At 44.1% G+C, this 12,977-nt stretch overlaps 2 protein-coding genes across 5 annotated transcripts in view; one reads left to right on the top strand and one right to left on the bottom strand.

Moving 5' to 3' along the window:
- The window catches only part of PIGC (phosphatidylinositol glycan anchor biosynthesis class C), a 58,163-nt gene extending 53,836 nt beyond the window's left edge, over positions 1-4,327 (bottom strand). Inside the window, exon 1 of the mRNA XM_077278024.1 lies at positions 4,313-4,327. The gene's annotated coding sequence lies outside the window, so the exon portion shown is untranslated. The remainder of the gene's footprint in view (positions 1-4,312) is intronic.
- A 143-nt stretch (positions 4,328-4,470) lies between these two features.
- The window catches only part of SUCO (SUN domain containing ossification factor), a 96,091-nt gene continuing 87,584 nt past the window's right edge, over positions 4,471-12,977 (top strand). For 2 of the 4 annotated variants that reach the window (XM_077278019.1, XM_077278021.1), the window contains exon 1: positions 4,573-4,767. In XM_077278019.1, coding sequence (XP_077134134.1) covers positions 4,718-4,767 — 50 coding nt within the window. In that variant the 5' untranslated portion in view covers positions 4,573-4,717. Of the gene's footprint in view, positions 4,768-12,977 lie in introns of all 4 variants that reach the window. The other 2 variants (XM_077278018.1, XM_077278022.1) reach the window with 2 other exon arrangements.

Here is a 12,977-nt window from a genome sequence, read left to right as displayed (position 1 = left end):
GGAGTGTACGATTGAGGGCCGCGGTGTGCAGGATCGACCGCGTAGGAGTGTACGATTGAGGGCTGCGGTGTGCAGGATCGACCGCGGCGGAGTGTACGATTGAGGGCTGCGGTGTGCAGGATCGACCGCGGAGGAGTGTACGATTGAGGGCTGCGGTGTGCAGGATCGACCGCGGAGGAGTGCACCATCGACCCCTGCTGTGTGACTCTTCCCTAGGCTGCACTGCTGAGTAGACATGAGCGAATATCGTCGGCTACATCCTTATTTGGCTCGCTAGTAGCGCTTACCGAATGCTGCGGCAACCCGGATACCTGGATCGCCCCATATTCAGGTGTTCGGCGCTGCAGCTGCATGTGTCGTGTGTCGCGGCTGTGTGACTGTCACAACACATACATAGAGAGCCTGTGTGTGACTGTCACATTAGCGAGCTGACGATATTCGCTCATGTCTCCTGCTGAGCTCGGCTCATCAGCTCCTATTATTTATTTGGATCAGTGGAATGTAAACCAGAAGGCGGCATCATATACCGTGGAGGTGACAGAGCAGCCTCCATTTGTTTCGCTGCACCCCTCCAACAGATGCCAGAAGTGTGAGGTCACCAGGCTCTGGAAGGAACAAGCCTGCACTTTGTGCTTACAGTCGTTTCCTACAGTCACATGATGGCGTCCTTCCATGTCATACACACAGGACCACATTTATTGATGTTTAGTACCCAGGTTCTAGTAAGAACCGTCCCAAATATTATCACAATATTATTACAAAGTTGGTAAAAATGGAAAGTTTCACTCTTTACAGTGTGCTGACTGAAAGTAAAAAATAATGTGGAAAGTGGGAGTTGTCACTAAGTGGGCATGGTCACTAAAGAGGGAGTGGTCACTAGTAGGTGGGAATGGTCACTTCAGAGTGGGAGTGGTCACTAGTAAGTGGGAGTGGTCACTAAAGAGGGAGTGGCCACTAGTGGCATGGTCACTTCAGAGTGGGAGTGGTCACTAGTAGGTGGGAGTAGTCACTAAAGAGGGAGTGGCCACTAGTAGGTGGGAGTAATCACTTCAGAGTGGGAGCGGTCACTAGTAGGTGGAAGTGGTCACTAGAGTGGGACTAATCACTAGTAGATGGTGTGGTCACTGCAGAGTGGGTGCGGTGACTACATAGAGGGTGTGGTCACTGCAGAGTGGGTGTAGTCACTGCAGAGTGGGTGCGGTGACTACATAGAGGGTGTGGTCACTGCAGAGTGGGTGCGGTCACTGCAGAGTGGAGGTGGTCACTGCAGAGTGGGTGCAGTGACTGCAGAGTGGGAGGGGTCACTACAGAGTGGGTGTGGCCTCCAGTGACCTGTCACTTAGTGACGCAGTTGTAACTCAGATACGAAGCGCCTGCTCTCATGACTTTCAGGCAAAAACAAGATTTTCAACTGGAATCTCTGGAAATGGTGTTTTTTTTCCTAAAGAGTCTTTTTGTGCATTTTTTCAGATGTTTCCTGAAACAGTTTGTGAACGTCTTTTGTTGGCTTTTTTGCAAAAATGTGTTTTTTTGTGGGGGTTTTGCTGTTTTTTTTTAGGGGTGTGGTGGTGGTTTCTAATGGCTTTTATTATAGTGTTTTTGGGGGGCAATGTTTGGCCTTTTTTTAAGTCCATTAAGCAATAATTAGAATGGTGCCGTCTCTGGGGTGGAAGTGCTACAATACGCCCGGAAAAGGGACTTGGGTGTTTCTCAGGCATCTTTTTAGCCTTCCCATTGACTTCTATTGTTCAGTATGCAGCATGTAACAAGTGGAAAACACCTGAAGACCGGCGCTCCTCATAACTACTTGGCATCTTTGGAAGCCTGAAGCAGTTAAAAGTCCCACTCAGAAAACACCTGAAGAACAGGTGTGAACATGTCAATGCACAATGCCCCTGCTCTGGAGGTGGTAGTGGCCCCCTGTCCTACTGGGTCCAGGTCCTAACCTAAAGTGTAGAGAATTGTGGACTGACACCACTGAATGCCAACATGACAGTCGCCGGCCGCTACATGGAAACCTCACAGTATACACTTACATGGAGATTTTGAATCTCGCAGAAAAAAAGGCATGTAGCGTTACCACTAATTCTTCAGGTGGTCCTGCACCATGTGGCGCTACCACTAATTCTTCAGGTGGTTGTGCACCATGTGGCATTACCACAAATTCTTCAGGTGGTCCTGCACCATGTGGCGCTACCACTAATTCAGGTGGTCCTGCACCATGTGGCCTTACCACTAATTCAGGTGTTCCTGCACCATGTGGCCTTACCACTAATTCTTCAGGTGGTCCTGCACCATGTGGCCTTACCGCTAATTCTTCAGGTGGTCCTGCACCATGTGGCCTTACCACTAATTCAGGTGGTCCTGCACCATGTGGCCTTAACGCTAATTCTTCAGGTGGTCCTGCACCATGTGGCCTTACCACTAATTCAGGTGGTCCTGCACCATGTGGCGCTACCACTAATTCTTCAGGTGGTTGTGCACCATGTGGCATTACCACAAATTCTTCAGGTGGTCCTGCACCATGTGGCGCTACCACTAATTCAGGTGGTCCTGCACCATGTGGCCTTACCACTAATTCAGGTGGTCCTGCACCATGTGGCCTTAGCACTAATTCAGGTGGTCCTGCACCATGTGGCCTTACCACTAATTCAGGTGGTCCTGCACCATGTGGCCTTACCACTAATTCTTCAGGTGGTCCTGCACCATGTGGCCTTACCACTAATTCTTCAGGTGGTCCTGCACCATGTGGCCTTACCACTAATGCTTCAGGTGGTCCTGCACCATGTGGCCTTACCACTAATTCTTCAGGTGGTCCTGCACCATGTGGCCTTACCACTAATTCTTCAGGTGGTCCTGCACCATGTGGCCTTACCACTAATTCTTCAGGTGGTCCTGCACCATGTGGCCTTACCGCTAATTCTTCAGGTGGTCCTGCACCATGTGGCCTTACCGCTAATTCTTCAGGTGGTCCTGCACCATGTGGCCTTACCGCTAATTCTTCAGGTGGTCCTGCACCATGTGGCCTTACCGCTAATTCTTCAGGTGGTCCTGCACCATGTGGCCTTACCGCTAATTCTTCAGGTGGTCCTGCACCATGTGGCCTTACCGCTAATTCTTCAGGTGGTCCTGCACCATGTGGCCTTACCGCTAATTCTTCAGGTGGTCCTGCACCATGTGGCCTTACCGCTAATTCTTCAGGTGGTCCTGCACCATGTGGCCTTACCACTAATTCTTCAGGTGGTCCTGCACCATGTGGCCTTACCACTAATTCTTCAGGTGGTCCTGCACCATGTGGCCTTACCGCTAATTCTTCAGGTGGTCCTGCACCATGTGGCCTTACCGCTAATTCTTCAGGTGGTCCTGCACCATGTGGCCTTACCGCTAATTCTTCAGGTGGTCCTGCACCATGTGGCCTTACCGCTAATTCTTCAGGTGGTCCTGCACCATGTGGCCTTACCGCTAATTCTTCAGGTGGTCCTGCACCATGTGGCCTTACCGCTAATTCTTCAGGGGGTCCTGCACCATATGGCCTTACCACTAATTCAGGTGGTCCTGCACCATGTGGCCTTACCACTAATTCTTCAGGTGGTCCTGCACCATGTGGCCTTACCGCTAATTCTTCAGGGGGTCCTGCACCATATGGCCTTACCACTAATTCAGGTGGTCCTGCACCACGCGGCCTTACCACTAATTCTTCAGGTGGTCCTGCACCATGTGGCCTTACCACTAATTCTTCAGGTGGTCCTGCACCACGTGGCCTTACCACTAATTCTTCAGGTGGTCCTGCACCATGTGGCCTTACCGCTAATTCTTCAGGTGGTCCTGCACCATATGGCCTTACCACTAATTCAGGTGGTCCTGCACCATGTGGCCTTACCACTAATTCTTCAGGTGGTCCTGCACCACGTGGCCTTACCACTAATTCTTCAGGTGGTCCTGCACCATGTGGCGCTGCGCTACCACTAACTCTTCAGGTGGTCCTGAACCTCTGAACCATGTGGTTTGAGGTGACAGGATACAGGTCATGGTGACATCACCACATGTCTGAGAACTGCTCTGTGCACAGGCTGTACAGTGATGGGAGGAAATAGTGAGGGACTGTCTGCAACTACCAATCAGGCTGCTGCTTTCATTGTGTGAACGGCTTTCCATGAAATGAAATCTGTCATCTGATTGGTTGGCAGTAGGCACGCCTTCTCTGCTCCAGGCAATATGTAGATTTCAGGTATAAAGCCAGAAGGGGCGTTACCACCGTGAGACTCCTCCCCTCATAACCTGCCTGTGACTCAGCCCTGGAGGCGCCTCTCACCTTAGGTGACAGATGGATGAGTAACCCTGTCACTGCCGGAGGCGCGTACAGCGGAAGCGCTTCAGCACCACACAGGAGCTGTTGTTGGGAAAGTGAAGTCTGCACCTCCCCTTTCTGGAGCAAACCAATACGTGTACAGAGGGTGGGGGAGGACATTCAGGCTTGCTTCTGATTTGCCTGCGCTGACCCTAGTGACGCGGCCGCTTCCACCTCAGCTGGATGTAACTGTGGAGGCGCCGGTAGTGGGTAACGGCCCGGCCGCGTTGGACGTGGGGTCACGTGGTGTGTGCTGAGTGAGGCGGAGCCGCCGCTTATCGCGGAGGAGACCCCGGTGTCAGAGCGGCGGCCTGAAGACGTGTGCACTGGGGACATGCCGGGGAGGAGGCGAGGGGGCGCCCGGGAGAGATGAAGCGGCTCGTGGTGCTCTGCTCCCTCCTCCTGCTCTGCCTGCTATGGTGAGACACTGACCGGGACTGTGCGGGGCGCCATGTGCGGGGATGGCTGACCCTGTGTATGGGCTGACACGCGTCTGAGGGGTACACTGTGCTGTGTGTACACGGACTGACACTGTGTGTGTATTGTATAGTGTGTGACACTGTGTGTGTGTACACGGACTGATACTGTGTATTACCGTATATAGTGTGTGTGACACTGTACGTACATTATATACAGTGTGTGTGTGTGACACTGTACGTACATTATATACAGTGTGTGTGTGTCACTGTACGTACATTATATACAGTGTGTGTGTGTGTGTCACTGTACGTACATTATATACAGTGTGTGTGTGACACTGTACGTACATTATATACAGTGTGTGTGTGACACTGTACGTACATTATATACAGTGTGTGTGTGTGTGACACTGTACGTACATTATATACAGTGTGTGTGTGTGACACTGTACGTACATTATATACAGTGTGTGTGTGTCACTGTACGTACATTATATACAGTGTGTGTGTGTGACACTGTACGTACATTATATACAGTGTGTGTGTGTGTGTCACTGTACGTACATTATATACAGTGTGTGTGTGACACTGTACGTACATTATATACAGTGTGTGTGTGACACTGTACGTACATTATATACAGTGTGTGTGTGTGTGACACTACGTACATTATATACAGTGTGTGTGTGTGACACTGTACGTACATTATATACAGTGTGTGTGTGTCACTGTACGTACATTATATACAGTGTGTGTGTGTGACACTGTACGTACATTATATACAGTGTGTGTGTGTGACACTGTACGTACATTATATACAGTGTGTGTGTGTCACTGTACGTACATTATATACAGTGTGTGTGTGTGTCACTGTACGTACATTATATACAGTGTGTGTGTGACACTGTACGTACATTATATACAGTGTGTGTGTGACACTGTACGTACATTATATACAGTGTGTGTGTGTGTGACACTGTACGTACATTATATACAGTGTGTGTGTGACACTGTACGTACATTATATACAGTGTGTGTGTGTGACACTACGTACATTATATACAGTGTGTGTGTGTGACACTGTACGTACATTATATACAGTGTGTGTGACACTGTACGTACATTATATACAGTGTGTGTGTGTGACACTACGTACATTATATACAGTGTGTGTGTGTGACACTGTACGTACATTATATACAGTGTGTGTGTGTGACACTGTACGTACATTATATACAGTGTGTGTGACACTGTACGTACATTATATACAGTGTGTGTGACACTGTACGTACATTATATACAGTGTGTGTGACACTGTACGTACATTATATACAGTGTGTGTGTGACACTGTACGTACATTATATACAGTGTGTGTGTGACACTGTACGTACATTATATACAGTGTGTGTGTGACACTACGTACATTATATACTGTGTGTGTGACACTGTACGTACATTATATACAGTGTGTGTGTGTGACACTACGTACATTATATACAGTGTGTGTGTGACACTACGTACATTATATACAGTGTGTGTGTGTGACACTGTACGTACATTATATACAGTGTGTGTGTGTGTGACACTGTACGTACATTATATACAGTGTGTGTGTGTGACACTACGTACATTATATACAGTGTGTGTGTGTGACACTGTACGTACATTATATACAGTGTGTGTGTGTGACACTACGTACATTATATACAGTGTGTGTGTGTGACACTGTACGTACATTATATACAGTGTGTGTGTGACACTGTACGTACATTATATACAGTGTGTGTGTGTGACACTGTACGTACATTATATACAGTGTGTGTGTGTGACACTGTACGTACATTATATACAGTGTGTGTGTGTGACACTGTACGTACATTATATACAGTGTGTGTGTGTGACACTGTACGTACATTATATACAGTGTGTGTGTGTGTGTCACTACGTACATTATATACAGTGTGTGTGACACTGTACGTACATTATATACAGTGTGTGTGTGTGTGACACTGTACGTACATTATATACAGTGTGTGTGTGTGTGACACTACGTACATTATATACAGTGTGTGTGTGACACTGTACGTACATTATATACAGTGTGTGTGTCACTGTACGTACATTATATACAGTGTGTGTGTGTGTGTGTGTGACACTGTACGTACATTATATACAGTGTGTGTGTGTGTGTGACACTGTACGTACATTATATACTGTGTGTGACACTGTACGTACATTATATACAGTGTGTGTGACACTGTACGTACATTATATACAGTGTGTGTGTGTGACACTGTACGTACATTATATACAGTGTGTGTGTGTGACACTGTACGTACATTATATACAGTGTGTGTGACACTACGTACATTATATACAGTGTGTGTGTGTGTGACACTGTACGTACATTATATACAGTGTGTGTGTGTGACACTGTACGTACATTATATACAGTGTGTGTGTGACACTGTACGTACATTATATACAGTGTGTGTGTGTGTGTGTGTGACACTACGTACATTATATACAGTGTGTGTGTGTGACACTGTACGTACATTATATACAGTGTGTGTGACACTGTACGTACATTATATACAGTGTGTGTGTGTGACACTGTACGTACATTATATACAGTGTGTGTGTGTGTGACACTGTACGTACATTATATACAGTGTGTGTGACACTACGTACATTATATACAGTGTGTGTGTGTGTGACACTGTACGTACATTATATACAGTGTGTGTGTGTGACACTGTACGTACATTATATACAGTGTGTGTGTGACACTGTACGTACATTATATACAGTGTGTGTGTGTGTGTGACACTACGTACATTATATACAGTGTGTGTGTGTGACACTGTACGTACATTATATACAGTGTGTGTGACACTGTACGTACATTATATACAGTGTGTGTGTGTGACACTGTACGTACATTATATACAGTGTGTGTGTGTGACACTGTACGTACATTATATACAGTGTGTGTGACACTACGTACATTATATACAGTGTGTGTGTGTGTGACACTGTACGTACATTATATACAGTGTGTGTGTGTGACACTGTACGTACATTATATACAGTGTGTGTGTGACACTGTACGTACATTATATACAGTGTGTGTGTGTGTGTGTGTGACACTACGTACATTATATACAGTGTGTGTGTGTGACACTGTACGTACATTATATACAGTGTGTGTGTGTGACACTACGTACATTATATACAGTGTGTGTGACACTACGTACATTATATACAGTGTGTGTGTGTGTGACACTGTACGTACATTATATAGTGTGTGTGACACTGTACGTACATTATATACAGTGTGTGTGTGTGACACTACGTACATTATATACAGTGTGTGTGTGTGACACTGTACGTACATTATATACAGTGTGTGTGTGTGACACTGTACGTACATTATATACAGTGTGTGTGTGTGACACTGTACGTACATTATATACAGTGTGTGTGTGTGACACTGTACGTACATTATATACAGTGTGTGTGTGTGACACTGTACGTACATTATATACAGTGTGTGTGTGTGTGACACTGTACGTACATTATATACAGTGTGTGTGTGTGTGTGACACTGTACGTACATTATATACAGTGTGTGTGTGACACTGTACGTACATTATATACAGTGTGTGTGTGTGTGACACTGTACGTACATTATATACAGTGTGTGTGTGTGTGACACTGTACGTACATTATATACAGTGTGTGTGTGTGACACTGTACGTACATTATATACAGTGTGTGTGTGTGACACTGTACGTACATTATATACAGTGTGTGTGTGTGACACTGTACGTACATTATATACAGTGTGTGTGTGTGACACTGTACGTACATTATATACAGTGTGTGTGTGTGACACTGTACGTACATTATATACAGTGTGTGTGTGTGTGACACTGTACGTACATTATATACAGTGTGTGTCACTGTACGTACATTATATACAGTGTGTGTGTGACACTGTACGTACATTATATACAGTGTGTGTGTGACACTGTACGTACATTATATACAGTGTGTGTGTGACACTGTACGTACATTATATACAGTGTGTGTGTGACACTACGTACATTATATACAGTGTGTGTGTGACACTACGTGCATTAGATACAGTGTGTGTGTGACACTACGTGCATTAGATACAGTGTGTGTGTGACACTACGTGCATTAGATACAGTGTGTGTGTGACACTACGTGCATTAGATACAGTGTGTGTGTGACACTACGTGCATTAGATACAGTGTGTGTGTGACACTACGTGCATTAGATACAGTGTGTGTGTGACACTACGTGCATTAGATACAGTGTGTGTGTGACACTACGTGCATTAGATACAGTGTGTGTGTGACACTACGTGCATTAGATACAGTGTGTGTGTGACACTACGTGCATTAGATACAGTGTGTGTGTGACACTACGTGCATTAGATACAGTGTGTGTGTGACACTACGTGCATTAGATACAGTGTGTGTGTGTGACACTACGTGCATTAGATACAGTGTGTGTGTGACACTACGTGCATTAGATACAGTGTGTGTGTGTGACACTACGTGCATTAGATAGTGTGTGTGTGTGACACTACGTGCATTAGATAGTGTGTGTGTGTGTGACACTACGTGCATTAGATACAGTGTGTGTGTGACACTACGTGCATTAGATACAGTGTGTGTGTGACACTGTACGTGCATTAGATAGTGTGTGTGTGAGACACTGTACGTGCATTAGATACAGTGTGTGTGTGTGAGACACTGTACGTGCATTAGATACAGTGTGTGTGTGTGTGTGACACTGTACGTGCATTAGATAGTGTGTGTGTGTGTGACTGTACGTGCATTAGATACAGTGTGTGTGTGAGACACTACGTGCATTAGATACAGTGTGTGTGTGAGACACTACGTGCATTAGATAGTGTGTGTGTGAGACACTACGTGCATTAGATACAGTGTGTGTGTGTCACTGTACGTGCATTATATACAGTGTGTGACACTACGTGCATTATATACAGTGTGTGTGACACTGTACGTGCATTATATACTGTGTGTGTGTGTGTGTGTGTGACACTGTACGTGCATTATATACAGCGTGTGTGACACTGTACGTGCATTATGTGCAGCGTGTGTCACTGTACGTGCATTATGTGCAGCGTGTGTCACTGTACGTGCATTATGTGCAGCGTGTGTCACTGTACGTGCATTATGTGCAGCGTGTGTCACTGTACGTGCATTATGTGCAGCGTGTGTCACTGTACGTGCATTATGTGCAGTGTTTAAAAAAAAAAAAAACACAAAAATTGATCTTAACTTGAGTTGGTACACATGCAGAGGTTAAACGCATGTTCACATTGGCCACAAAACATTAAAACCTACCAGAGAAAAAAGTAAGCAAAAACCCTGATATAACTAAGTAAAAAAACAAAAGTGCATTTAAATAACAGAGTTTTTAGTAATACTGTTTTTTGATCCAAAAATAGCACAAAAGCCATCCCACCTCGTCAAGGTAACTTTGATCGGGACAGTCCTACACTACATTATATACAGTGTGTGTGACACTGTGTACATTATATACAGTGTGTGTGTCACTGTGTACAATATATACAGTGTGTGACACTACATTGACTGTATATGTAGTTTATATTAGACTAGATATATGGGTCGTATATACACGTTATATTGTGGGTGATGTGTATGAGACTATATATGACACTGTATGTACACTATATGATGTGTGTGCATAGATCAGGGAGTACGTATATAGATAGTGTGGCATATGTATGACTGTACACGTATACCCTGTATACATGGTGTGTATGATATGTTTATATCCAGCCGCTCATGTATAGACTGTGTATATGGGAAGTATCTGCTCGTCCCGTAGTGTATTTGCCATTTATACTTTCCCGTCTTGTCCTCGTCGTGCTCTTTCACTTTTGTTTTCCATCATTGCTCTTGTTTGGTCTCTGGTCATAGTTGCTTTTTACATTTCTTAGTAACTCTCAATTTCTTAGACTTATTATATACGATATGTCTTGTTAATGTTGATTTTAGTTATTTTGTCTGGAGGGCTATTCATGTGAAGAATACAGAATTCCTAACAGACATGTGGTGGTCCCCGTGATGGGTCATTTGGAGGGGACTTCCAGCCTGCGTAGTTGATAAATGCTATATATTGGGGGTGTTTTGACCAACGATGCCCCATACTCCTCGCCTGAATGGGGAGACCTGGTACTCCGCTCCCTCTAACTGCAAGGTCTGATGTTTGCCCAGAGACTGATGTCTTTAGAGGTGATGACGAGTGTAACTTGGTTTTTATGAGGCCTTGTGACCAGTGTCAATAATGAATATGCACATTCTATAGGGATACGTAGGTCATGGTGAGTGATCAAGTGGCCACTCTTCTGTCTGACTGTTAGGACATTGTGCTCATGTGTTCTCTTGGAGTGTGTCCCTCACCCGTGACTCTATCCACAAACAGTACATTAAGGATTATTTAAAATTTTTATTAAAATTCCATTTTTGTAAACACTAGTTGCATTGTCAGTCTATGTAAGATGTATATTGGCTGTATTTTTCTGAGCTTCTGTGTTTCAATAATAATAATATTATATATTTTTTTATTTATCTGTGTTTATTTTTCATGTTGTTCATTTCTTTGGCGGCAGAGGGCTGATGTTGTTAGTCTGGGAGGGGTCTAATATCCATGCCCCTTCCTAGGCTATTAACCCCTTAGTGTCTGGGCCACATTTTTGAAATCTGACCAATGTCTCTTTATGTGGTAACTCTAGAATGCTTCAACATATCCCTGTGATTTGGAGATTTTTTTTTTTCCGTGACACATTGTACTTTATGATAATAATTAATTTAGGTCAATATGTTTTATTTATAAAAAAAAATTCAGAAATTTGTCAAATGTTTAAAATAAAAATTGCAATTTTCAAGCTTTGATTATCCCTTCAATCCACAGTCATACCATAGCAAAACATTTAATAAATAACATTTCCTTCATGCTTGCTTTAAATCGGGACCATTTGTATAATGTTATTTTATCTTGTTGGCATTTTAGGAGGTTTAAAAATGTGGCAGCAAATTTTTGTTTTTTCTAAGTAAATTACTAAAAAAAAAAAATTTTTTAGGGACCTATCCACGTTTGAAGTGACTTTGGGGGATCTATATACTGGAAAACCCCCAAAAGTAATACCATTGAATTGAGTGATTCCATAATTTTTCCCCTATGCTTGGTTAGAAAAAGTAACCATTACTGACTATTTTTTGTTCTTGATTTCTTTTAGTGTTTCTTAAAGCCAGAAAGTTGCCATTTGAAATGACTTTAGTTTTGTGCCATGTCTGTAATCTGCTTTTTTTCTACAAAATTAAACAACTGAATGAACATCCTCCAAGGACGGTGATTACATAATTTTTGCCAGGGGTTGTACGATACTTCTCCGCTCTCTACAGCCCTTCTTTCTGCAAATCCATGCAGGTCTGACTTCACCATGAGCAGATTACTTTGGTAAAGTTGTTTCCTGTGTCCTTCCCCTTTGAGGCTGTACACCGTGATGGTATATGTGCAGGCATTGTGACTTCATTATTTCACTACTGCTGAATGTGCATTTGTACTGAACACTAGATTTCTGTTGGCAGATCCTGCCTTGTCATGGTTATAGCCCCCGTGTGACACTGGTAGGAGGCGGCGGTGCTGGAGAAGGTGATATTCCCATAATCAGACCTTTGTATGACAGTATGTACTGAGGCTATAGTGTGAATATGCCTGGAGGCGGTCTCTGCACACTTTTATTATATTATGTAGTTTTTCAGCCTGTGTCAGACTTTGGCCGAGTGTGTAGAAACTCCTCCCGGTATGAATAAGTGATCTGCTATTTATGTAGTGCGCTGTCATATTCTGTGACAAGGATGAGTAATTCCCATCTAGTCACTGGTTAATCACACCAGTTATTACTCCGTCAGCGCCTCCACACACAGACCTCGCTCCACGGCTGATGCTTCTCGCACCTCTCGGCTCTGGTGGGAGTATTGGCATTAGGTTTGCTGTGGACATGGGTTCAGGTTTTTGGTAGATAAATTTAAGCAGTTTCTCAATTTAACACACTCTGAAAAATTGCTGTTTTTTTTTAGTTATCAACATTCCAAGAATAATTTAAAGAATAAAGGGCCCA

Source organism: Ranitomeya variabilis, chromosome 8 (genome assembly GCF_051348905.1).
Source record: "Ranitomeya variabilis isolate aRanVar5 chromosome 8, aRanVar5.hap1, whole genome shotgun sequence".
NCBI lineage: Eukaryota > Metazoa > Chordata > Amphibia > Anura > Dendrobatidae > Ranitomeya > Ranitomeya variabilis.
This window is presented reverse-complemented; position numbering and strand designations above follow the sequence as displayed.